Source organism: Hemiscyllium ocellatum, chromosome 31 (assembly GCF_020745735.1).
Source record: "Hemiscyllium ocellatum isolate sHemOce1 chromosome 31, sHemOce1.pat.X.cur, whole genome shotgun sequence".
NCBI lineage: Eukaryota > Metazoa > Chordata > Chondrichthyes > Orectolobiformes > Hemiscylliidae > Hemiscyllium > Hemiscyllium ocellatum.
In genome coordinates, this window is record NC_083431.1 from 45,551,088 (window position 1) to 45,578,326 (window position 27,239).

At 43.2% G+C, this 27,239-nt stretch overlaps 2 protein-coding genes across 2 annotated transcripts in view; one reads left to right on the forward strand and one right to left on the reverse strand.

Annotated features, from left to right (window-relative positions):
- LOC132830422 (ion channel TACAN-like) overlaps positions 1–3,284 on the forward strand; it is a 37,415-nt gene extending 34,131 nt beyond the window's left edge. The window contains exon 12 of the mRNA XM_060848100.1: positions 131–3,284. Within this exon, the coding sequence (XP_060704083.1) occupies positions 131–247 (117 nt within the window). The 3' untranslated portion in view covers positions 248–3,284. The remainder of the gene's footprint in view (positions 1–130) is intronic.
- Positions 3,285–6,438: 3,154 nt separating this feature from the next.
- Positions 6,439–27,239, reverse strand: part of LOC132830581 (NADPH--cytochrome P450 reductase-like) — a 78,936-nt gene continuing 58,135 nt past the window's right edge. Inside the window, exons 9-16 of the mRNA XM_060848412.1 lie at positions 25,915–26,031; positions 23,812–23,930; positions 22,495–22,676; positions 20,703–20,852; positions 19,498–19,765; positions 14,122–14,267; positions 12,079–12,164; positions 6,439–11,204 (exon numbers count right to left, since the gene is read on the reverse strand). Of these exons, the coding sequence (XP_060704395.1) occupies positions 11,060–11,204; positions 12,079–12,164; positions 14,122–14,267; positions 19,498–19,765; positions 20,703–20,852; positions 22,495–22,676; positions 23,812–23,930; positions 25,915–26,031 (1,213 nt within the window). The 3' untranslated portion in view covers positions 6,439–11,059. The remainder of the gene's footprint in view (positions 11,205–12,078; positions 12,165–14,121; positions 14,268–19,497; positions 19,766–20,702; positions 20,853–22,494; positions 22,677–23,811; positions 23,931–25,914; positions 26,032–27,239) is intronic.

Here is a 27,239-nt window from a genome sequence, read left to right on the forward strand (position 1 = left end):
CACTAGGCCATCGCCTCACCGCTGGTGTGTGCAGCCTTTTATCCCCCCTGTCTGCTTCTGACCCAGTGTGTGATTTGAATATGGATCCTCAGCCTGACTTGTTGTGTGTGACCTTCTCTCTTTGTTGTAGGTTTCCATGTGTGGCCTCGCATTTCTCGTCCTGTTCCTTGGAAATTTCCTGACGACCGTTCGCGTCATCTACCAAAAACAGAAACAGAGGGAGAAAAATGTCAATAAACAATTGTGAAACACGAGAAAGAGAGCAGAAGACTTGATTTGATTCTAATTTTTACGTTGAAGAATTGCAGAAAGTGCACATTGTGTTGCTACTGGGCACTGGGGCCCACACATGTGCTGTGTGCATGGGGAGTATGTCAAGGCAAGATCTGTTTCTACTCAAACTACCCGCCAACAAAATTGTACAGACCTGCTCGAAGCAGCGTCCCAGAAGCACTCTAATATTCCTGCCCCCCACCGGCTACTGCTCATCAACTGAGGTAAAATGATCCAGAGATAGGAAGTGACTGGGGGAAGCCACTGTATGGAGATTGTTTCTAATTCTCACAATGGTCCCATGACTGAAACAATAAATATCAAAGCAGCTTCTCTCCTTCAAAGTGTTGGGAAAGCTCAGGAACTCACAGTGGAGAGGGACGGGCAATTAACATTTTGGGTTGGTGGCTGATTCAGACCGAAGGACCTTGACCTGAGACGATCCCATGGTTTCCCAATCCCAGATCCGGCATCACGGTTAGCTTGCTGATCACTGAGCACTGGTCACAGGAGAGTGACGTTGGCATTGGGCTGGTGTTCCCCAGGCAACACCAAGGGTTCCATTGATGGAAGCTGTCAGCAAGAGGTGGGAAATTATTTTCTTGGTATCTGTTGGGAGCGTGGGCCTGGAGGGCGGTGGTTTGGCTGTGGAACAGTCACTCAGGAACATAGTGGGCCAGAGTACCAGCAGTTCAGTCTACTGACGAAAGGGGGAAGGAAGGGTAATAAATACCTGACAGAGAGGCCTGTAGAAACAGGCCTACACACTAACCCTGATTGCTCAGCAGCATCACTGAGGAGTCAGTCACTCTCTTCCTCCTTTTCAGGGACAGTTGAGAAAGGCACATCAGTGAAGATCTCCTGAGCAGAGTCATTTCCAAATAGTCGAGAGAGGGCTGGCTGCTGTACATCATGCCCCTGCCTCACAACACCCAGGCAGTGGCTCTGACCTTCCATGACCTGTGCCTTCTGGAAAAAGCAGAACTAGGATATTATAGGGCTGTAGTTGTGTCAGGTTGTTAGACATGGTGAGACTGGGCATACTGACAGCCCTTTTATAACTCAATCCTCTGGCAAACGACATGGAGGAAACTCCTGCCCAGTTCAACCTGGTGCTCTACACCTACCCTCTTCTATGGGCCTCATGAAACTAGAGCACCAATTTGCATTGCCTATGGGACTGGCAGTGGTGGTGGGAGCAAGTTCATCTTGTTCCAGTCCCCTCGGTGGAGGGAGACTCCACAGAGCCTGCATTGTCCCAGAGGACCTCTGCACAGTGCAGTGGTGCAGGTGCATTTACCTCAACTGGCCAGCAGGAGGTGGAGTGAGGGGGAGCAACAGGAGGGGGTGGGGGAGGGGTGCAGCAGGAGGGGCAACAGATGGAGAGTGTGTAATGCTGTGGAGTGAGGACAGCGGTGCTTCTCTGGGTGAGGATCCGAACCTAGGGTCCCCAGATATGGCCCTCAGTCAGGTTCCTGGGCTGGGAGACCCCCAGCACATTCCAGAGCCCAGGCAAGCTGTGCAGGAGTTAGCGAGGGAGCGTCAAGTGGCAGACACTGTCTTTTCAATGTTCTGGCCTCACAGCCTACAGGGAGGTCTCTGGCCACACTGCTGGAGGAGGGTGTCCGAGTCCTGTGTGCTCTCTGATATAGCTGGCACTGAGATACTGATGGCCCCCAACTGATCCAAGAAATGACCTGGATGGTCAGTAGGCTGATGGTGATCTAGAGGCAACAGGGAGGGGACTCTCACAGGAGCCCCCGAGGCACCAAATCATTGTGGCACCACAATGAACCTCCTGACCAACTGGTGCCATCTCCACCGGCTCTGGGGAGCTGGCAATTTTGCAGGTGACTGACTGATGGGTGGTGGACCTTCTGTCTAGGGCAGTACCTTCTTTTTGAGCAGGATGGAGCATATCTGCTGAAACTGTTCCTGGGCACACAATGCAATGTCAGAGCCCTCTGTCATTGTAACCTGATCCAGCTCTATTGGCCGAGACTTGTTTCCACAGATTCATGTGGAAACTTGAATATATCGCAATAAACAGTTCAGCACAAAAGGTGTGTGTGTATGTGTGTGGGTGTGTGTGTTATCGATGTGGGTCTGCACCCACCCTGACCTCATCATTAAGAATGGATGAGCTGAATACAATCAAATGATTAGTTTCCCCTTGAATGTGTCAATTGGTTATTTTAATGTCGCCTTCTGATAGAGTTTCAGAAGCAGAGAAAATAATAGGAACAGGCCATTCAGCCCTTCAAGGAGAAAGTGGGGACAGCAGATGCTGGAGATCAGAGTCAAGGGTGTGTTGCTGGAAAAGCGCAGCAGGTCAGGTAGCATCCGAGGAGCAGAAGTGTCGACATTTCAAGCATAAGCTTTTCATCAAGAATTTTTGACTCCCTCAACCCTTCAAGCCTGCTTTCTCATTCAATCCCATCATGGCTTGATCATCCAACTCAATACCCACTTTCTCTCCATCCCCTTTACCTAACTCTTGAAAAACATTCAATAATTTGATTACAAAAACCATCACAGCTGTTGAATTCTGACTTCAAGCTTTTAACCATCTTCATTTTGCAGAAGTGATACTTGCGTTTCTCTTTCCAATGATTACAGACTGATTTTACTTGAGTCTTACATTTATTACTTTCTTGTATTTTCAATAACGATCAGTTTTCTATTCATTAACTTGCAGCAATATTTGTTCAAAAAACTAACCTTTGATCGTGTTTAAAGTTTGATCTGTGCTACAGGTTAATGCCAAAGGCACAGTCCACTGTCCAGCCAGTCCTGTTGTGGGAGTGACACTGTGCAGTAGTCCTGATGTTGCATTGGAGTTTTACTCTCATATGTTCATTCTTAGGCCTCTCGAATTGGAGTAATGACTGCTCTGCACTGATAGCTGTACGTAAACTGCAGTTTCACTGGGATGTAGCGTTCCCATGTTCAGGAATGTAAAGAGGATTGTGCAAATTGTCCCTAATTAAATAAAGGTTTGAAATTGTTAACTGGGTGTGTTTTTTTTGTGGGGGGGGGGGATAAAAAATCCAATTTTTCACTCGTTGTGCAAAAACATGTTTCCAGATATTATCCTGGTCTCTGAATTTTCTTTTAAATAGGAAGCAGCTTTTTACTACTCTATTGCCTAAATGCAAGCTAAAATAATATTTAGCTACACATCAATAGCTCACACTTAATATTTTGAAATGAGAAAATCTTGCATTGGTGCAGCTTAATTTTCATTCTGTGGCAGACTACTTTAGCAATGCCTTTTCAACAGTCAAAGTTTTACAAGATTTTATTTTGAAGCAAGCTTACCCACTATCCCCCCCCTCCCCCAGATTAATTTCCAAGTAGTTCTTCATTGAAAAAAGGTACTAGAGAAACTCATGGGCCTTTTGCATTGATTTAATAGTTAGAAATAGTAGCTTAAAAGAAGTTAACCCCTACTTATTAGTTAACCCCAACAAGAAAACATCTACCCCACCCCCATCCCCACAGTAGGTCTCCCTGCTATCAGAAAGATGTTGTGAAAGATTTACAAGGATGTTGCCAGGGTTGGGAGGGTTTGAGCTATAGGGAGAGGCTAAATAGGCTGGTGCAGTGATAGTCTGGCGCACTGACCTTTACACCGCTGGAGCCAGACGCCAACTCGAGGACACCTCCTCCTACCCTCCCACTCCATGACCCCACCCTCCCATCACCAAATCATCATGTCCTAGATCATACACAACTTCATCAACTCAGGAGATCTCCCATCCACAGCTTCCAACCTCAGTCAGGGAACCCCGCACCACCTGATTCTACCTCCTACCCAAGATCCACAAGCCTGACCACCCCAGCCAAACCATTGGGGCAGGAGCATGCTGAGACATCGAACTCATCTCCACGTACCCCGATACTGTCCTATCCCCCTAGTCCAGAAACTCCCCACATACGTTCAGAACACCACCCAAGCCTTCCACCTCCTCCAAGACCTCAGTTTCCCCAGCCCCCAGAGCCTCATCTTCACCATGGACATTCAATCCCTCCATCTGCTATGATCAGGGCTTCCAAGCCCTTCGTTTCTCCCTCTCCCGACGTCCCCAACAGTACCCTTCCACCGACACACTCATTTGTTTGGCTGAACTGGTCCTTACCTTTAACAATTTCTCCTTCCAATCCTCCCACTTCCTCCAGACAAAAGGCGTAAGATCCCACCACTAGAAATATTTCCTCCTCACCTCTATCTGCTTTCCATAAAGACCGTTCCCTCTGCAGCTACCTGGTCAGGTCCACGCACCTTTCCCCCTCCTCCCTCCGTCAACCCACCCTCCCCTACCGGCACCTTCTCCTGCCACCACAGAAATTTCAAAACCTGTGCCCACACGTCCCCCCTCAACTCCATCCAAGGCCCCAAAGGAGCCTTCCACATCCATCAAAGGTTCACCTGCACTTTCACCAATCTCATTTACTGTATCCGTTGCTCCCGATGCAGTCTCCTCTACATTGGGGAGACCTGATGCCTACTTGCAGAGCGCTTCAGAGAACATCTCCAGGACCCCCACACCAACCAACCCCACCACCCTGTGGCTGAACACCAACTCTCCCTCTACAGAGGACATGCAAGTTCTGGCCCTCCTCATTGCCACTCTCTTACCACAGCCATCTGGAGGAAGAGTGCCTCATTTTCTGCCTCAGGACCTTCTAACCCCAAGGCATCAATGTGGATTTCACTAGCTTCATTTCCCCTCCCCCCACCTTACCCCAGTTCCAACCTTCCAGCTCAGCACTGCCCTCATGACCTGCCCCACCTGTCCACGTTCACCTCAGCCAGTGTAGGAATGGCATCACTCTGCCTTGAAAACCAGCTATCCAGCCAACTGAGCTAACCAACCATACATTAGACCACTTAAGAGCCCATTATGTTGGAGGTAAAATATTAGCGTGAATAGAAGATGGGAGGGGCTTTTTCAGGATGACACCCCATAACTAATAGGGTGGATCAGGAATCAGTATGAGGCCAAATTATTTAATGTGTATTAATGATAAGGAAAGTGAATTAATATTGCCAAGTTTATGGATAATACAGAAGTTGGTAGGAAGGCAAATAATGAGAATGATACAAAGGTTACAGACAGATATAGATAAAGCAAGCAATGTTTGGAAGATAGGATATAATGAGAAGAAATAACATGGGAAAATGTGAGGTTATACACTTTGGCAGCAAGAAAAGCTGAATATTATTGAACACGGGAAGGACTATAGAAAACCGTAGCACATGGGGATTTGGCAGCCCTTGTGCTGGAATCCCAAATAGCTAAATTCCAAGTTCAATTGATAATAAGGGAAGCAAATAGATGACTGGACTTAATTTCAAAGAGAATGGAGTGCACAAATTGGAAGTCTTGCTAAAACTGTATCAGTCACTGGTCAGACTCCCATTGGAATATTGCGAACAGCTTTTTCTCCTCTTTGTTTAAGTAAGATACATTGGTATTGGGGGCAGACCACAGAAGGTGAACTAGGGTGACTCCAGGGACGGACGGACAGATGTGTTTTCTGATGAGAAGAGGTTGAGTAGGTTAGATGTGTATGTGTTGGGAGTTTATTGAAACATACAGTCCTGGACCATTCACAAGGGGACACAAAGGGCACAATCTCTAAAGTAAGGGGTAACCCATTTAAGAAAAAAAAATTGCTTATCTCTGTCTGAGTGTAGTGAATGTTTGGAATTCTTTACTGCAGAAGGCAAGCAATTAGATTGTTATGTTTACTTCAGTCTGAGAGATCTTTAATCAGTAAAGGACTGAAGGGTTATGAAGATAAGGTAGGAAGACCATTAGATCAGCCATTATTTCATTGGATGCCAGAACAAACTTGATGGGCTGAATGGCCTATTTCTGCTCCTATATCGTTCTGGGCAGGATACATTCTTAAAGTCAGCTTACTCATAACATGCAACATCAGGTTTTTGAACGATTATTAACACTGACTTGCTCCATTGCAGTTCCAAATGCCCTCTGGTATTTCCTGATTGACGGTCCTGGGTTGTATGGTATAGTCCACACTACAAATACATACTGTCTTAACAAGACACCCACAGAGGCACAATGGCAAAAGGAGCCAGTGAGACACATGACAGCATCTGATTTCCCCAAAGAACAATAATAAAGTCTGGGATTTCTGTAATGCTTTTAATGTTGTCACAGACAAATTACATGATAGATGTACAACATTGAACAAGATACTGTTAGGCTATTCAGAACCAGACAAGTGAAAACTAAACCAGGGAAACCGAGATCAAGCACAAACTAGTAATTCCTTCCAACAGATTAGAAAATTTGAGATGGGCTCACCTGTGTAATATCAAACTGAATGTTCCCTCACTTCATATCACATTGCAATCTACCTTCATTACAAACTCTTGGTGCTTTATACATGAATTAGAATCTTTCTGTAGAACAATTAATGCAATAGAGAATTTCACATGACATATAAGGGCCACTGAGACAATAGTGCATTTGACATATATACATCTTCCAATTGGCAGCACACTGAGGCAAATAGCATTCACACTGAATCCTTGTAAGAAAGTAGCAATTAACAGCAGCCTGGCCTTGTGCAGATTCCCCAGAGCTTTCAGTTGGTACAATGCCTTTCAATTTGGGGAAGGAACAGCAATGTTACATGCATTAGGGACTCTCACCTGGTCAATCAAATTGGTATTGCATTGCATTACAGAAAGTTTGCCAACTGAGCAACTAGCCCTGACCTTTTCACAGGGATTACGGAGTGAATCAGTCAGGATCAGCAGCTTACCAGGCAGCCCTTACTTAATCACAGGATGCACAAAGTTAAAACTAACAGAAAAGTACACACAGAAGTACAGGGCTGAGCTGTAGGGTACACAGCCCAAATTTGACCATCCACTGAGTGCATGGATCTCCCAGTTTAGTTTAGGACTGGCCTAATTTAAACCAATGTTGTAGACCCTGATACTCTATGAATGAATATTCATTGGGTTGTTACAATTCCCATTTTTTCAATTAAGGCAGAGGAACCAATCCAACCTACTCAAACAGTAAAGTTTAAAAATATATATGAATGTATCTGTGTTAAACTTAAGGTGAATGGTTTATCTGTAAGTTTCCCCTGTGAGCAGTCACGATCACAGTGCTGCTGAACGCATCGCACTCCTGCCATATCCCACTGCTCGTTTTACAGTCAAGATTAAATTATCCCCGTTGACCATTTTAACAAACTCAACTGGCATAGGTATGACAGACTTGCTCCATCCTGTACTTGGACAAACCTTTTCACTGAGATGAGACAGGTTGGCAAATTTCCCTCCAAATGTCTGGAGATACCTCCCTGCCAATTTGTTCAGATCAGGTGGATTTATTTCTTCTGATATGTTCATACTCTTAAGTTTCCAGTAACTTGGCTTTTGGTCCTTTTGTTAAAAATACTCACTTGACTTTAAGTTTTAAAACTCTTGGCACTAATTATCCCGGTCTGCTGAATTCCAATCCCTATTGCATCTTTCTACATTCCTGTCAATTCCTACTAGCCACGAAGAAGCACAGTCCCTTCAAAGTGCAGGAATGAATACCTTCACCTGGGCCAGTCTGCTCGGGAAACAGACTGAATTTTGCTCTGACTAGGTGTTGCTAACACCACCTACCTGTTTTAAATTACAATGAAATCTGCTCTCTTTGCAAATTCAATTTGCTCGAACTGAACATGATCTGTGAAACTACCATTTCCTCAGAATTCAGCTGTCACTTTTTATTCCTGGGCCTGTTCAGCTGCCACGTTCTCATTGAAACTGGTCAGAAAGTGATTGCATCCATTACATTGTGATTTTGAAAAAAACAACTGATAATTCTCTCCTTGCAAAATAAAACTGTAAAGTTTTGTGTGTACTACCTGTAATTAGGCAAAAGCCAGAGATTTAAAAATTGCACTTTCCCATGCCATTTCTTTTTACAGATAACCTTCTATTGACCATTTTCTATCTAAATGGCTATTGAATTTGAAACATTCCCCCCTCAGCAGCTCAGACAGAATCCAAATGTATTTCCAGACATCTAATGGAATTGTCAGTAAGTGCAGAGAGTAAGATTCTGCTACTGCATACAATGTAAGCAGCTTTTTAAAAATTCATTAATGCAAATCACATTACAATACCTAACCTATAATAGATGTTATTGCAAGACAAATGAAGACATGAATACTTTGTTTAATCCAAAACCATCCAGTTCACTAGTGTCCTTTAGAAAAGGAAATCTGCTATCTTTACTTGATCTGGCCTACATGTGACTCCACTCCACAGCAATGTGGTTAGCTCTTAACTGCCCTCTGAGCAATTAGGTTTGAGCAATAAATGCTGGCCAAGCCAGTGAAACCACATCCCATGAATGAAAGAATAACTACAAAAACAGCATGCAACCCCTTTGCCATTAAGCAACGGCTTAAGTTTGCACGTAGTGATTCACATTTAAAATAAAACAGGCTAGTAATACAAGGGATGGTAAAGTGCTCAGCTGGAACAAACTGGGGCATGTTTAGAAATTAAACATTCATCAATAAACCTAAGTTAACACAGGAATCAGGGAAATGCAGTGCAGGGAACAGGCAGGCTACACAGAAGCAACAGTCCCTTTCAGATAGGAGTCACTGTGCATCAGTTCCAAAAGGGACTGTGAGATGCAACATGGTGGCCAGGCCCAGCAGCCAGAAGTTAGGTGGAAATATCAGTTCGCGCGGCTGAGGGGGCCGGGTTACATTAGTAAATTGCAAAAACAACTCCAGTGATTCTAAAATATTGAAAGAAAGTGTTTTTTTCTGCAATGAAAGTCATAGTTTTTGTAGTAAAATCCCTACTTGATCGATCATAGTGATTCTGAATCATTGTTGAATTACAGGAACAGTGACTGACAATTATTACTTCAGTCACTAGTTACCTTCACAATTCATCCTCCCCACTGATTTCATCTGCTACTTGAATAAGAAATATTAGTTACATTTTCTGGTTAAATTAACGTCACTCTTAGCTTTTGAAGAGCTTCGGGGATCCATTCACTTTTGGACCTAATGAGATCTTATTGGGGTGGAGGTTTACGAATAAAACTTAAAGATTATAAAAGCCACCAGGACATGAGGTCATCATGTCGCATATGAATGCAAGTTCAGAATAGGTAGAAGGGTTGAGCAATGGTGAGACACTATTCAAAGTGAGAGCAGAGAGAGAAAACCAGTTATTTCTGTCAATGTGAACCAGCTGTCAGGATATCTGAGACAATGGTACTGGTAGAGAAGTCACCTGTCTGTCCCTCTGCTACAGAACATAAGGGGGAAAAGGTGAATTTAAAATGGGGCATTTTCTTGCCTGTTTACTTTGGGAATCGATTGCTAAAAACAAAGTGCGAGTTATTGTCTTTCTTGACGCGTTCACCAATGTTGCATTACGTACCTGGTATGAGTAGCAATATAACAATACAGTGTATTTTGAAAACATCAGCACTCTTGACAGATTACAGATGGAGAACTTTACCAAAACTGCACGTACAACCAAAATGCCAGATTTGAGATGTAGCTGTGCTTTGCCAGTTTTATTTTCCTTAACCAAGGAGATGGAGAGGTGCTCCGTGAAACCAGTCAGAGGTCTCTGTTTCAGTGCCATGATGCTGAATGCAAGTTCTGTTAATAAAATGATGCAGCCTCATAATCGCCTTTTTAATCAACATGTCAAGCTGACAGTGCAAACTAATATTTAGAGATTCTGAACAGCTAATTATGCTTCTGCTGATACGTGCCATCGGGTGACTGGATGGTACAGCCGCTCCAGTTAACATTTCAGATCACATATTGCCTTTGATGCAGAGCTTGCTACTGTTTAATGTAAAAACCCTTGCTTCATAAAAGTTGTTAGCTTAAGCCAAGATGACAAGATTCCAACTTCTTATCAAGTCACAGAGAAAACTCCATAGTAAATGGCTCATCAGAGGCAACAATTTCACATCCCTGTTTGTAAGTTAGAAGTTAGGTAGAAAATCTCTAGATCAAAGTACAGTGTATTTTAATATCTTACAGGATTTTTTTAAGCAAGAGTTTAAAAAGCTTTGCATGCGTCCTGAACTCAATGGATAGAGGAGGCTCAGAGTTCAATGCAATCCCAACACCTTCACCCACACCATTCACCCAACGTTCACCCATTCCCCCTGCTTTCCTCTCAAAAACTGAGACTTCGTGAATCAAAAAGTGATAAAGGCAGCAATTGTGAGCTACATAAAACAAAAACAATTGATTAGGTCACAAAATTGTTCCATGTAAAAGGTGGTGTTGTTTTCAAAGTTCTAACCCAATATTTTCCTGCAATATAGTTAATGGTTTTTTTTTAAAATTACAAGATAAATAGTAGGCGCTGGGTATAAATTGAGCGATTCGGTGTGTTGCAGCTGACCTTCTAGGCAATTGCTATCGTAAAGGAATCTCTCGAAAAAGGATTCTGGAATTCAGAGTAACTTTAAAAAGGCAGCAATGGAAAGTTTCTAAAGTTTTGGTATCAATTCTGGAGGAGAGTATTTAATAAAGCACAAAATTAGTTCCCATAAACAGTTAAAGGACATTTTAAGAATTTTTTTTCAAATAAAAAGAATCATTGCCTCGTTCTTTAACATTACAAATCTCTTGCATTGACTGGTAGAGGTCATCAGCTGGGAGTTGCTGATAGTTGATTCACCCAATGAACAGATAGGTGCATAATACATCATTGGAGCATACTGCCTCCACTTCCAGTTTAACTCCAGACATCAGAAGAGTAGCGGCCTTTTGTCATCAGTTTCTTCACATAATCAACAGCCTGCTCGTGGGTCATTTCTCCCAGTTCAGCGACAATGGTGTAGAACATATTCTGGACATCTCTCGCCATGTTCTTTGCGTCACTGGGAAATAAAAACACAAATTTGTATTCATATAGCTCCTTCCACCTCCCTCAGGAATTTGCAGAGCACTTCCCCAATTAGCTTTTATTTTGGAAGTGTCGTTATTGTCGTGATGGAGAAACGTAGGCAGCCAGTTTGAACACAGTGAGGCCCCACAGTCAGCATCACAATAATGACCATAATGCTGACATGAATAACTATTGTCCAGGCTATCAAGAGAAATTTCTTGCTCCTCTTAATGGTTTGGACTCTACATTAAAATTAGCAGTGAAACTATCAGCATGAATAATTATTTTGCAGTAAACGACTATGATGATGCAGGAGGACATTTGACACTCCGATTCAAGCTGGCTTTCCATACAACAAACCAGTCAATCCCATTCCATCACATGGAGCATAGCAACATGGGGTGACTCAGCCCATCCACTTTTCTTCAATATTCAATTAGATTGTTGCTGAGCCCCCACAATGCCACTTTTCTGCAATATCTCCTCAGGCAATCAGCTTCCAGGAATCTATTGATTTCTATCTTGAATCTGTTCAATGAGTGTTTTTAATTAAGAGTCTATAAACCACAGAGGTGATAAAGACATTTTTTTCAATTGAATCCACCATCTGCTGGGACAGGATTTGAGTCCAGGTCCCCAGAACATTACCTGGGTCTCTGGGTCCAGCTAATATCACTAGGCCATTATCTCCCCGACTCATACTTAAGATCATTCCAAGGCTTTTATCTCCCAGCTCCTGACTCTTCATTTCAGAGGAGTCAAACATGTGGAAATTGACACATTCGCTATTTCTCAACTGAAGCTGATAAATGAACAATACAGTTCTGTGTAACATATCTGAAATGCTGTCTGAAATGTGTGCTTACCCACAGATGTAGATATGGGCACCCTCCTTATGGATTAGATTCCACACATGTTCTTTATTTTTCTTCAGCAAATGTTGGACATAAACCTAAGGGTTCATGACAGAGGGGAAAAAAAAATAATTACCTGAAATCACATCCCATTGCTCTGTTTAAAAACCCACTGAACGTCTGATAGCAGGCTACAAAATTATTCAACTTACTGCTGCCACTTGCTCATCTGGACTCATTCCTAACCCATATTCAAAAGGTGAAAAACATTTCAGAACATTTGATTGGAGCTTCATTAAATACAATCTGACATTAAGTCAAAAGAGATATTAAGATGAATTAAGAACTTGGTCAAGTAGTCAGTTTAAAGGAGGGTCTTAAATGAATAAGAAAGCTACAAGCCAGACTGTGAGATGAACTGCTTCCTATCATCAATCTTGGACTTGTTTTTGCATAATTTCTGTTCAACGATCACCATCACCCCACCAACCACCACCTCCCCATCAAATAAACCCTTGTATCCCCATTTTTAATAAAGGATAATGCTCAGAATTCATGCAAATATCCTGTTAATTTGCCCCTGAATCAATAGCCTGGTTTTTTTGGACTTGGCACTACAGCACTGCCATCAGGCACTGTGCGACTTTCCTTGAAACCTTTCTCTCCCCCACTTCCAGAAAGTGAGATTTTTCCTTATTCCCAGAATGGAATCCAGTGCTCAGGATGGGGTGTCCTGACCCATACATTCAATTGCTTCAGCATGATGGCCTCTCCTGCTCTGGCAGTGAAATTCCAAATGACTTTCAAAAACCCTATTGACAAGGGAAGAATTTGACAGCTCCACCAGGTAGGGGCATAGGCAGGAAGGCTATAGCACTCCTCAGATAGTCTTCTAACCCAATCTATCTAAAATTTTACAGAGGGTGGGGGGAGGCCATGGGCAGCCTGCCCACCCTCATCCCAATTGGTCAATGAATGCCCGGTTGCCATTTTGATTGGGGGGGGGGGGGGGGTGGAAGCCATTGCAGCGTAGTCAGCACAGGTGGGCGGGGGAAGAGAAGGGCACCTTCCTCAGGACCTGCTTTCCCAATCAGACCACTACACTGACTGACCTGTTCATCCAAACCTCCTCACTTTATCTGGTCCAGAGTTTCCAGCATTTACGAAGTTGGGGACTGCTTTATTTTTAAAAAATAAATTATCTTGAGAGCTGGGAGTCACTCGCAACACCAGCATTTGTTGCCCATCCCTTGAATGGACTTGCATGCTAAGCAATTTCACAGCACAGTCGAGAGTCAATGACATTGCTGTGGGCCAGGAGTCACAAGACCACCAGATAGATCACATCAGATCCCTTCCATAAAGGATTCAGGGAATCAGACTGGTTTTTATGGCAACTAATTCTAGTTTTATTGTCACCTTTAGTGAGACTAGCTTTTCCAATACCAGTTGAAAGCCAAGTGCAGATAATTACACCAATTGCTGAGGCTCTACTCAATAGCTCCAGGGGCTTGGTGGTCAGATCCAATTGCCCCAACTAAATGATATCCCAAAGTTGAATGCAAATTTGTTGAAAACAAGATTGGATCAGTCAAACGTTTCAGCTATAAGTAGCATCCACTGACTTTTCAACTCTCAATCAATTTAATGGAGATAGATAAAGAATTCATCAAAAGGGAGAGCTGATAGATTTAGCAGACTACCACTTCATTCTTTTTTAACTGAACAATCTGCACTGGGGTGATGATGACATCAGATACCGTGCAGAGACAGCACAAATCCCCAAGATAGTTAGTACAACCTCACAGATTAAACTTTACTCATTATCGTCCAAACACTGGTCAGGTATTTCAGTTAGAGCTGAAATACTTCAAAATTTCCTAAAAACCATGAATTTGTACCCCCTTTATCTCTTCAATGTAAATTCAAAATAGTCACTTTTCAAAAGTGCCATCAGTGTGGGACGTATCCAATTATCACCACGTAACATCAGGGTTTGTCTTGAGGTGGGAGAGAGGAGAGAAAGAAAGAGGTAGAGCATATATCAGGGCTCACCTTCTCTGCCTGGTCTCTGGAGAACGCTACGTTAAGCTGAGTAAGGACATCAGCTTTCTGATACTGCTCCAGCTCTTCCTGATATAGATAATCCTCATTCTGATGGCGACAGCCATAATACAGCACAGTCTCTCCAACTTCCTTCCCTGTCAAAGAAAGTGCAATAGTCTCTTACTGCTTGAGCACATTCGCCTCAGTGTGAATACATTGTAAGGCAAGAGTCAGTTTGGGATTTTTATGGGTGGGGAAAATCAAGCCGTAGAAAGGGATGCCTTTTTCATCAAACAATACTTCATGGTTAGAATTGTGAGTGAAGGGACAAGTCTCATTTTATGGAGCTACAAAGGCTGATCAGCAAGAAACACCAAATATATCTTTGAAAGCCTGATGATAGGAGGAAAGGCAGAATGTGGAGGGCAAGGCGTTTCATTGTTTTAGGATAATTTGGGTGTGGAAAAGCATCTGCTGTAGTCAGGAAATTATATTGACAAAGCATGACAAAACAGGCGATTATAGATTAGGATTGTGCTATTTGACTAGATAGATTCAAAAAAAAAAGGAATGGATGCAGAATTAAAGGGTAGAACGCTCCTTTTCCATGGGGTAACATTTAGGATTCCCCATTTCTCCAGCAGTTATTCATCCCATTAGTGTCTGCAGGATGGAGGCCCAGGCAGGGAAATGCAATAGGGTATAGTGTGTTGTGGAATCCTGTTGCTCTATAAGATAGTGGCTACTCTTGATTCAAGACGGTGAGAGGCCTTCTACTGCTAAATTTAATATTAAATAAGAATCACTTGTAATTCAGTTAGCCAATTCGTAAAAAACATTTTTCATTTTTGTCGCAATTTTAAAATCCTGAACCAGAATTCAAACCCTGGATGGTGTCTTTGTCTAACGCAAAATTTCAAAACTGGTGGGAACTGTTTATAGCTTTGGCCATTCAGATGTTCATCTGTAGCACAACGGGCTTGGTAAAGCCACCTGTTTTCGCAGAGGCATAAGTAAATAAAACAGCACTGGATCCAGGAAGCCAGGAGTGCTAAAGAACACCAGTGCCCTAGGGATCTTGTCTCAGTTCAGCTGCTTTCTAATGGATGGATTTACACCAATGAGCCTGTCCTTCAGGAGTCTGGATGTTAAAGTAACCATGCAGAACTTTCTCAGTGCACAATCAATGAAAGATAATGGGTACACAGTGAAGGAAGGAACACCATTTATCATAGAACATAGAACATAGAACAATACAGCACAGAACAGGCCTTTCAGCCCACGATGTTGTGCCGAACATCTATCCTAGATTAAGCACCCATCCATGTACCTATCCAATTGCCGCTTAAAGGTCGTCAATGATTCTGACTCTACCACTGCCATGGGCAGCGCATTCCATGCCCCCACCACTCTCTGGGTAAAGAACCCACCCCTGACATCTCCCCTATAACTTCCACCCTTCACCTTAAATTTATGTCCCCTTGTAACACTCTGTTGTACCCGGGGAAAGTTTCTGACTGTCTACTCTATCTATTCCTCTGATCATCTTATAAACCTCTATCAAGTCACCCCTCATCCTTCGCCGTTCCAACGAGAAAAGGCCGAGAACTCTCAACCTGCCCTCGTACGACCTATTCTCCACTCCAGGCAACATCCTGGTAAATCTTCTCTGCACCCTCTCCAAAGCTGCCACATCTTTCCTAAAGTGAGGCGACCAGAACTGCACACAGTACTCCAAATGTGGCCTAACCAAAGTCCTGTACAGCTGCAACATCACTTCACGACTCTTGAATTCAATCCCTCTGCTAATGAACGCTAATACACCATAGGCCTTCTTACAAGCTCTATCCGCCTGAGTGGCAACTTTCAAAGATCTATGTACATAGACCCCAAGATCCCTCTGTTCCTCCACCTGACTAAGAACCCTACCGTTAACCCTGTATTCCGCATTCTTATTTGTTCTTCCAAAATGGACGACCTCACACTTGGCAGGGTTGAACTCCATCTGTCACTCCTCAGCCCAGCTCTGCATCATATCTAAGTCCCTTCGCAGCCGACAACAGCCCACCTCACTGTCCACAACTCCACCAATCTTCGTATCATCTGCAAATTTACTGACCCACCCTTCGACTCCCTCATCCAAGTCATTAATAAAAATTACAAACAGCAGAGGACCCAGAACTGATCCCTGCGGAACTCCACTTGTAACTGGGCTCCAGGCTGAATATTTACCATCTACCACCACTCTCTGACTTTGACCGGTTAGCCAGTTTTCAATCCAATTGGCCAAGTTTCCCTCTATCCCATGCCTCCTGACTTTCCGCATAAGCCTACCATGGGGAACCTTATCAAATGCCTTACTAAAATCCATTTACACTACATCCACTGCTCTACCCTCATCCACATGCTTGGTCACCTCCTCAAAGAATTCAATAAGACTTGTAAGGCAAGACCTACCCTTCACAAATCCGTGCTGGCTGTCCCTAATCAAGCAGCGTCTTTCCAGATACTAATAAATCCTATCCCTCAGTACCCTTTCCATTACTTTGCCTACCACAAAAGTAAGACTAACTGGCCTGTAATTCCTGGGGTTATCCCTATTCCCTTTTTTGAACAGGGGCACAACATTCGCTACTCTCCAGTCCCCTGGTACCACCCCCGTTGACAGTGAAGACGAAAAGATCATTGCCAACGGTACTGCAATTTCCTCTCTTGCTTCCCACATAATCCTAGGATATATCCCGTCAGGCCCGGGAGACTTGTCTATCCTCAAGTTGTTCAAAATGTCCAACACATCTTCCTTCCTAACAAGTATCTCTTCTAGCTTACCAGTCCGTTTCACATACGCATAAAATGCCTTGATCCTATCCGCCAAGGATTTTTCATGCCCTCTTAGCTCTCCTAATCCCTTTCTTCAGGTCCCTTCTGGCTATCCTGTATCCCTCCACTGCTCTGTCTGAACCCTGTTTCCTCAACCTTATGTAAGCCTCCTTCTTCCTCTTTACTAGACATTCAACCTCCCTCGTCAACCAAGGCTCCCTCACATGACCATTTCTTTCCTGCCTGATAGGTACATACATATCAAGGACGCGTCGTATCTGCTCCTTGAAAAAGTTCCACATTTCCACCACATCCTTCCCTGACAGCCTATGCTTCCAACTTATGCTCCTCAAATCCCTTCCCCCAATTGTAAAATCTACCCTGTTGTGCGCACCTATCTCTCTCCATGACCAAGGTGAAAGTCACAGAATTGTGGTCACCATCACCAAAATGTTCACCCACTAACAAGCCCATCACTTGTCCCGGCTCATTACCGAGTACCAAATCCAATATGGCCTCCCCTCTGGTTGGACAATCTACATACTGAGTTAGAAAAGCTTCCTGGACATGCTGCACAAACACCGCCCCATCCAATCTACTTGATTTAAAGAGCTTCCAATCAATATTTGGGAAGTTGAAGTCGCCCATGACTACGACCCTGTGGCTTCTGCACCTTTCCAAAATCTGTTTCCCAATCTGTTCCTCCACATCTCTGCTGCTATTGGGGGCCTATAGTAAACACCCAACAAGGTGACTGCACCTTTCCTATTTCTGACTTCAGCCCATACTACCTCCAAAGGCAGATACCCCTCAAACTTCCTTTCTGCAGCCGTTATACCATTTCTAATTAGCAATGCCACCCCCCCTCCTTTTTTACCACCCTCCCTAATCTTACTGAAACATCTGTAACCAGGAACCTCCAACAACCATTCCTGTCCCTCATCTATCCACGTTTCCGTGATGGCCACAACATCGTAGTCCCAGGTACCGATCCATGCCTTAAGTTCACCCACCTTATTTCTAATACTTCTTGCGTTGAAGTATACGCACTTGAGCCCATCTCTGTGTCCGCAAGTATTCCCTGTCAGTGCTACCTTCTCCACAGCCTCCCTACATTCTTGGACATCCTGAAACACAGCTAGCTTACTTGCTGGACAACAAGTCCGGGTCCCATCCCCCTGCCAAATTAGTTTAAACCCCCCCGAAGAGTTCATCTCAGTTCCTATGGCCCTCAAAGAAGCAGTGAGGCACCTTTGGGAAATGCAACAGCCCATGCAGTACAAGCACAGCTATAGTGCTGTTTGGGAGGGATTACACATTTTACTACAGCCCAGAAATGGAGGTGTACTAGTTTCTAGGTGACAAAGTACCTGCATGCTACTGCCCCTGTGCATTGAAGATTAAGGAAGCAAACACCTTGGGGCACTGGATGGAGTGGCCATCAAGCAGGCCATTTAGTTCTGGACGGAATGGAGCTGGGACTGCACACAGCTGGGCAAATGGAGGGTACTCCATCACACATCTGATGTATGGCTTGAAGATGGTTGAACAACTTTCAGGAGAGGGGAGGGGAGTGACTCGCAGCAGAACTCTGGGACACTCTTACAGCCACTGTGTATGTGCAGCTCATGGGGAAATACAGAGCTGCTGTCAAGGGAGATGATGGGACTCTGCCATGGTCTGACATGGCCATTGCCTGACACTTGGGCGGCACTAAAGTTACCTGCCACTTAGCAGTCCAAGTCTGGACCTTAGGATTTTCCTGAGTGCAGGAATTCCGAACAACCCCATTACTGACCATGTATTGTCCATATTTGAACCAAGGATAGCCACTTTGATTATGCAACTCACCCTCAGTCTAAGTCATCTGCGCCAATTTTAGAATTGGCACCCAGCTAAGGCTATGCTGCTTAAAATCAAAAAATAATATATTCAAAAATTACAGTGTTACAAATGCGTGGTGCTAAGGTCTTAAAATGAAAATGAACCTCTAGAATGTTCCATAGTCATACCTTGCAGGAAATAGACTATACATTAACGGTGATAGAACTAGAACTCTGTATGTAAAGGTAGAGAAAAAGGGAAAATTTTAAAGCAAGGTTTCAAGAGAAGTAGAAAGGGAACTTACAGAGTACTGAGGGACCCGGACAGAGTGGACGTGGAGAAGATGTTACCATGAGTAGGAGAAATAGGACCAAGGGCACAGCCTCAGAGTGAAGGGATGATCCTTGAGAACTAGGAGGATGGGGAATTTCTTCAGCCACAGGCTGGTGATTCTGTGGAACTCATTGCTGCAGAGAGCTGTGGAAGCCAAGTCATTGAGTGTATTTAAGACAGAGATAGGTAGGTTCTTGAGTGGTGAGTGGACCAATGTCTACAGGGAGAGGGCAGGAGAGTGGGCTTGAGAAACATATCAGCCATGATTAATGGTGGAGCAGACTGATAGGGCCAAATGGCCTAATTCTGCTCCTTCAGAAATATCAAGATCAATACATAGAGTCTAAACAGAGGCATCAAAACGGAAAAGGCACAGTTAACCTTGGAAGCATTATTTTGTTCTTCTACCTTGTTGCTTCAGCCAAGCCCGTTCCTGAATAAAGCCAACAAAGGGAGCGATGCCGGTGCCAGGTCCGATCATGAGGATCGGTGTACTGGGTTTGTAAGGCAGCCTGAACTGAGACTTCCGCACGTACATTGGGACAATGGGTTTGTGATCATTATCGGTTGGTATTTTATTATGCAGCCAGGTAGTTGCTACGCCCCTGTTGATGCGGCCTGCTTTAGACAGGTACTCCACTACAACCGCACAGATATGAACGGAATCAGTATGAACCTAAACGGCAAAAAATACACGTTACGAAGCTGCAATACTAAATCACCGCCAATTAATGTTTCTTTACAGACATGTTTTCATAAAACAGTGATCTCTCTCAGAATTCTTTTGACAGAAATATTTGTACCTAAGGTAGTTTATTTGTTTCTGTAACTCTCAACCAGATCCAATACTGGAGCTCAGATAGGAGACTGTAGTTATATTTTACCTCAAGTCATACTATTGCTGTGCATGCTAACACAGCTATAGGAGAGTTAATGGATTCGGATTCCTTGTCCTATTCTGAGTGGCACAGTTAAGGCTAAAGCTTGCAGGCTGCTGGGATTTCCCTTCCACAGCTCCTCACCCCTCTCTCCTGAGAGCCTAAAGATGGATATCAAAAGGATGCACACAACTCATCCTCAAAGAGGCAGGCAAAGCTGAACTGTTTTATCTTCAATTAAAAACCAAAAGAACGGTGGATGCTATAAATCAGAAACAAAACCAGAGGTTGCTGGAAAAGCTCAGTAGGTCTGGCAGCATCTATGAACAGAAGAAGTGTTTCAGGTCTGGTGACCTTTCCCCTTTTGTTTTTGCTTTATCTTGCAACAAGCTTATGTTTTGTAGGACAAACTGATGAACTAAATACATACAAGCTGATACCAATAGCATTGCAGAATAGGGGCTCAACTTGTCATCTGTCCCTGGAGATCTAGTGGTATCATGCATTGTTCCCATTAAAAAAATGGTCAAATTTCACTCTGACACAGATGACCAGACCACAGAATAGCAATTCATCAGTTAAAGCACAAATCACAATATATATTTGGCAGAATTTTCGATCAGAAATTAAAATGATGTGTGTGTTTACTTATATTATGGTTAAGATCATGTTGCAAGTGGTTACATTACTTGCATGAATAGTATTTATTTGGCAGTGCTTCTCAATAAGTCTCACCTTTGAAGATGAAGCGATAGAATAATATCGAGCCTGTAAACGTGGCAACAGCTCACACAGATGATCGATAGGTGGACGGAGAGACTGCAAATCTTCTAAGATGGCCAGAATGTTCCTCCTGTCTTCCACCACCCACCTGAGGTATTGCGACTGAAACAACATAGAGACATCCTTACTATAAAAAGGTTGAAGTGATCACCTCACTTTCACCATCTGGAAGCTATTCTATGAAGCAGTTATCAGCATGTGCACCCCGCTGTCTTGTGGGACAGCAGATTATACCATAGGCACACCACACTGCACAAATGTTCAAAAGGAGTCAGGAAAAAAACTCTGTGGCCTCTTACAGTCATAGAGCTGTACAGCACAGATCCTTCAATCCAACTCATCCACGCCAAACAGATATCCCAAAATAATCCAGTCCCATTTGCCAGCATTTGGCCCGTATCCCTCTAAACCCTTCCTATTCATGTACCCATTCAGATGTCTTTTAAATGTTGTAATTTTACTCAGCCTCCACCACTTCCTCTGGCAGCTCATTCCATACCCACACCACCCTCTGCATGAAAATGTTGTCCCTTAGGTCCCTTTTAAATATGTCCCCTCTCACATTAAACCTATGCTCTTCAGTTTTGGCCTCCCCTAGCCAGGGAAAAGACTTTGTCTATTTACCCAATCCATGCCCCTCACGATTTTATAAACCTCTATCAGATCACCCTTCAGCCTCCTACATTCCAGGGAAAAGAACCTCAGCCTAGGGCAGCGCTGTGTGTCAGTGGTTAGCACTGCTGCCTCTCAGCATCAGGGTCCCAGGTTCGATTCCAGCCTTGGGCAACAGTCTATGTGGAGTTTGCACATTCTCTCCGTGTCTGTGTGGTTTCCTCTGGGTGCTCCGGTTTCCTCCCACAATCCAAAGATTCGCAGGTCAGATTAATTGGCCAGGCTAAATTATCCATAGTGTTAGGTGCATCAGTCAGAGAGAAATGGGTCTGGGTGGGTTACTCTTTGGAAGGTCAGTGTGGACTTGTTGGGAAATGTTTCTACACTGTAGGAAATCTAATGTAATCTATTCAGCCTATCTCTTTTGCTCAAACCCTCCAACCTCAGCAATATCTTTATAAGTCTTTTCTGAACCCTTTCAAGTTTCACAGCATCCTTCATAGCAGGGAGACCAGAATTGAACACAGTATTTTAAAAGTGGCCTATTTGACGTCCTGTACAGCCGCAACATGAACTCCCAACTCCTATACTCAATGCACTTGCTGTGCTAGACTGTGAACATGTACGCAATAAAATTCTCCACAATTTACTGACCCCACAGAAAATAATCCTACCAATTGGTATTGAATATGCATTTATTTAATAAAGTTCAACCTAGTCTCTAGGCAAGAGCAAGCCACAAGAGAATAGAAGTGGTATTCGAGCGATGAATGTACATACATAACAACTTTAACATCCCAAAACATCAGGAGGCTTGACAGAACCAATAACAGGAAAAAAAGACATGAAGCTACCTCTAAATATAGGTTATCCTAAATTGGCCAAAGGGATAGGTTTCAACAAGATAAAGGAGGAGAGAGGGATAATGAGGCAAAGAAGGTTAGGAGGAAATTCCAGATTCTGAGGGCTAGATCGAAGGCAAATTTTTACAGTGCTGAATAAAATGAAAAAGCTCGCGCCAGAGAAGTAATGCACAGGAGAGAAGGTACAAATAGATCACATTGTGGATGGTCACATAGTGTCGTGCAGGATTCATGTTACAGGGCTCGCAATAAACACTGGTGTCTTTTACCTTGCCTTCGGGGGAGGATGAAGCCATTTTACGAAGAAATTCTTGCTCTTTGGGATCCGACGCATACTGGGCCAGTTCATAGAGAACATTAGTGCGTGGAGGATTGGTGATATCTAGATAATGTGACAAAGCTGTTCGGTATGTAGTTGGACAAGGGAATGGGTGCTTCTTATTGGACTCCTCTAGAAGCATACAAACACAATAAAGGGAAATTAATGACACACAAATGTGCACTTGTTCAGCACTTCCATTGTAATGGTAATGAAATAATGATATGCACATGAAGCACTTGAAAGATAACTGATCTCAAACCAAAAAAACAAGTCCCACTTGTAGGTAAGTTATTACACTTCTCCAAATTGAGGATAAGTTGCGTGCATCTCTTTATTTTATCAAAGCTCACCCTAATCTAACCTACCCTAATCAGCATTAGCCAAGCACCAGGCTGCACAATGTTTGTTTATATAGTCAAGTGTCTAAACAGATTCCCAGAGAAAGACTTTAAGAACCTCTTATGGTGGCTGGAAGCACTGATTTCAGTAATTTTGAACAGATTGATGACAGGGTCGCTTGCCTTGTGAACTCTTGACAGCTTACTTCAAACGGTTTATATTTAAGCACAATTGAGAACAGACCTTTCTCGGGTAATTACAAAATGAAAAATAAAATGTTGGAAGCTCAAGGAAATGGGATTCATAAATGCCAATGCCGTTAAAAAGAAACACTGCTCATAGCAATGGAGTAAACTTCACAGTAATTCATTTTTAAATTCTCTCATGTTTCCACTGGTGGCGCGATTATTAAATTAGTAGCCTCTTAACTAAATTACAATAACGTACACAGATCTGAGAATTTGTAAATGACATCAATTGAAGTTAAACAAGCGAGGGGCCCAGGTTACTTCAGCACATCATTATTACCAGCGATCAGCCTGTTTGGACACATTATGATGCACTGTCACAGTATGGGAGATGAAGCCAGATCCTTTGGCCCAGAGGCAGGAACACTACCACTACACCAGAACAGGCCTCACTTCAACACTAACAGACATCTACCGACAACAGCTGAGGAGATATGATCAGTAATGCTTCATTTTGTGAATAACAATCTGCCCCAAGCAAAGGCCTTGGATTCTCCTTTAACCATCAGTGGGGGAAAAACTTCAGAATGGAATCACAGCCCCTTCTGCATCATTGAACATATTCATAGTAAAGCATGCTGGTATCTAAGTGTTTAACAGTCCATTCAACACCAAATATTATTTTGTTTTTCCTACTCACACCCTTTATTGTATGTGGATGTTCATTCATTACTCACCATCAAGATTTTTTAAGGAAAATATTACATCCAGGTCTGCGTTTAATATTTTGCCAATCTCACTAACGATTGTCAAATCATTTGTGGGGAACACAGCCACGTGATCTCCACTTTCATACCTGCAACGGAAAAGGGGGAATAAAAGACACCAGATAAGGGTTTTAAACCAGTTGGTCCTGTGCATTACCACCTCTTTAACTAGCCATAATAAAAAAAAATCAGATCGCTCATGCTCTCACATTCCCATATGGCAAAATTAGCCAAGACACTGCCTCAACTCCTCATTCATCCACTGACATGATCTTCACGGCAAGCTTCCCTGTGTACCACTGTCTATCCTCTTTAGATTTTCCTCTCCTCAATTGAAGTTTGAGTTCTCAGTTCCATTGAACAGTTTATATGTATGCCTGTGGTGAGAGAAAACCTATGCAATAAACATAGTGGAGGAGGTGATGGCTGGAGGCTGGAAAACAAAATGGCATCAGTTTATCGTCCGTATGTGCTGAATTCAATGTTGAGTCCTGAAGGCTGTAAAATGCTCATTAATCTAGCTTCAATTAGGACACTGCTGGAATAGCAGGCCTAGGTTCCAAATGTTTGCAGGACAGCAAGGTGGCAAGTTAAAATAGGATGTGGCTGGAAGGTCAGGAGCATTCTTGCAAAGGGAGGGGGTGTTCCACAAAACCTTCACCCAGTCTGCACTGGATGTAGAGGAGGGGGCGCGGTGAGCAGCGAATACAGTAGACTAGACTGAAAGCTGTACAAGTAAAATGCTGCTTCACCTGGAACAAGAGTTTGGGGCCTTGGACCGAGAGGAGGTAAAGGGACAGGTGTTACAACCTCTGCAATTGCATGGGAAAATGCCTTCACAACATCATGACCCACTCCTCTGTCACTCCCAACACCATGGAAAAGACAAGGAAGTTGTTCTATTATAAACTTCAACTCCTTAATCCAGTTTGACTGCTACTGAATAGACTCGCATTACACTTGATAACACTCAAATACAGAGGAAACGCGATTATCTGAAAATCGGATTATCCAAAGGAGATCATGAGGTCCTGATGGAAACAGTACAAAGATGGGTTTCCAACAGAGTTCGCGTCTTTTGTTTATAGTAATTAAACAGTCACTGTCTCCAAATGACTGACTACTCTCCCTCTCTCTCTCCCCACACTTTCCCTGGAGTGCAACACGGGGGGGGGGTACCTTAAACTCCCCTACCTTTCCCAGATAATCTGACCAACATTGTCCTGTACAGGGCAAAGATTGAACCTGTCAAAAAGGTGCAGTAAAAAAGTGTGTGTGTACACGCATGTGTGCTGTTTGGAGATTTACCCCACAAAGGAAATTGCAGACTTGTTGTTGGTGTCTAGTCCAGCTGCCTGGAGAGGGGGCAGTGTTGCACGGAGGTTGGTATGGGGAGGGGGAGAGAAAGAAACAGTGTTGCATGGGAGCGGAGTCAGTGTTAGGGGTGGGGGCAGTGTTGGACAGGGACCTGCGCGCTGCTGCAGTCTCCTGAACGGGGAGCAGACTTTAAAAACTCAGAGTCCTACAGGAAAGGCATTTAATCGATTAACCGAATAAAATAGTGCCCACCCATCAAATTCGGATAATTGAGGTTCCCCTGTATACTGTTGATGATTCCATAATTTTAAACATAAATTAATTGGAAAGTTTTGAACAGTTATGTAAGACCATAAGACTTGAGTGTCAAAGTGGGCCACTTGGCTTATCGCAGCTGATCCAATAATCCACAATTCCACTTTCCTGCCTTGTTCCTATAACCTTGGATTCACTGATGTGAAGAAATTAGTTCTGATCTCTGTGTACTCTTCAAGTCATTAATTCAGTTTAGGTTAAATATGCTTGAAGTCATATTCCTCATGGTGTTCTTTGTAGTTACTTTGGAAAAACAATATTTCAGAATATTAATCAGCCTCTGTTTAAAGTCCAGATCTTTTTTCTTAAATACTCCTCTCTACCTTATGACTGAAATACAAAACAGATTACTCCCCCCTACGTATGAGATTGATTCATATTTAACTATTTGAAGAAACCAGTGTCCCATTAAAAACAAACCAAAAGTCCTGAATTCTTTACCTAATCTTTGAACTGGTGATGTCCAGCTCGAGATGCATTAGGTGCCGTTCTCCTCCTTTGTTCAGTTTCCGGTTCACTGTCACAGATGCCAAAAAGGGATTCTTTGCATCATAAGGCCTGAGTTGGAAACAACATTAGGTTTGACCATCAGAGTGGTGCTCATATCGAACAAAGATAGCACTGCTCAATACTGGTGTCGGAGGACAACAAAACTGAAGGCCTGGGGAGATGGATTTTGGAAGCCAACTCATTTTACTCGGTCAGGAATAAGCTCACCATACACTCACCTAATCTTCCAATACTCCAAAACCCTTTAAAGTTCAATATCTCAAATTCCAGCCCACATTTCCTGATATTTTTTCTTTTTAAAGAGGATAGAGTGGAGCTGGAAAAAACACAGCAGGTCAAGCATCAGAGAAGAAGGGAAATTGACATTTCAGGTGTGAACCTTCTGTGACCATTCCAAACTTGGTAGTATATCCCTTACTATGGATCTTGGGATTATACATCACAGAAGGAAACCAGTGCTTTGAAATAATTGTCCAATTTGTGCCAGAAATTAGCAATGATCCCACTAATTTTTACTTTTTTACTGGGCTAACTTCAAATTCCTCTGAGTTTTATCTTGTCCATGGGCAACTCAACTTAAAAGGTACTGAAATTTCAAGATGTTTTGACTGGACTGTTCTTACCTGCCCCCATCATGCAGCCCATTCTCCTGTTTCCCACACCCCTATTCTGCTAAAGACAGAGTGTCTCACAATCATGGTTTCTTGTCCATTCGGTCAACAACCCTGTCTCTATCCACCTTCTTATACAATGGTTGGTATTAACAGGTTAGGCATGTGGGACAGGAATTACTCAGATTTTCCTGGCACACGTGACATTAAGGTGGAGTGCCATGATTAGCTTGGATGTGATTAGGTCAATAAAGTTGCCATTAAATAGTTCTGAAAATTGCCTGGTGAATGGTTCATCATGACTTAAATAAGAGTGGTCCTTTCACTCCCACAGAATGCACCAATCAGGTCTATTAACTTTGGGAAAAGGATATTGTAATGCACATTCATTTTAAAATGTAATATTCGGAGGTAGGCCAGGCCATAGTGAACTGACCTTGCTACCCCTTCATTCAGAAATGCTGTAGCAACTATTTAATGAAATGAGCAGAGATCAATTTACCAGTCTGTACAGTAGCCCTAAACAGGATGCGTTAGATGTTCTATGAAGACAAACAGCATTGTTGCAGTGAACACAAGGGAAATTAACTGCTTTGTAAATTAAACGTACTGTAGGCCTAAGTGTTATAAGGCATAGGTAGAATT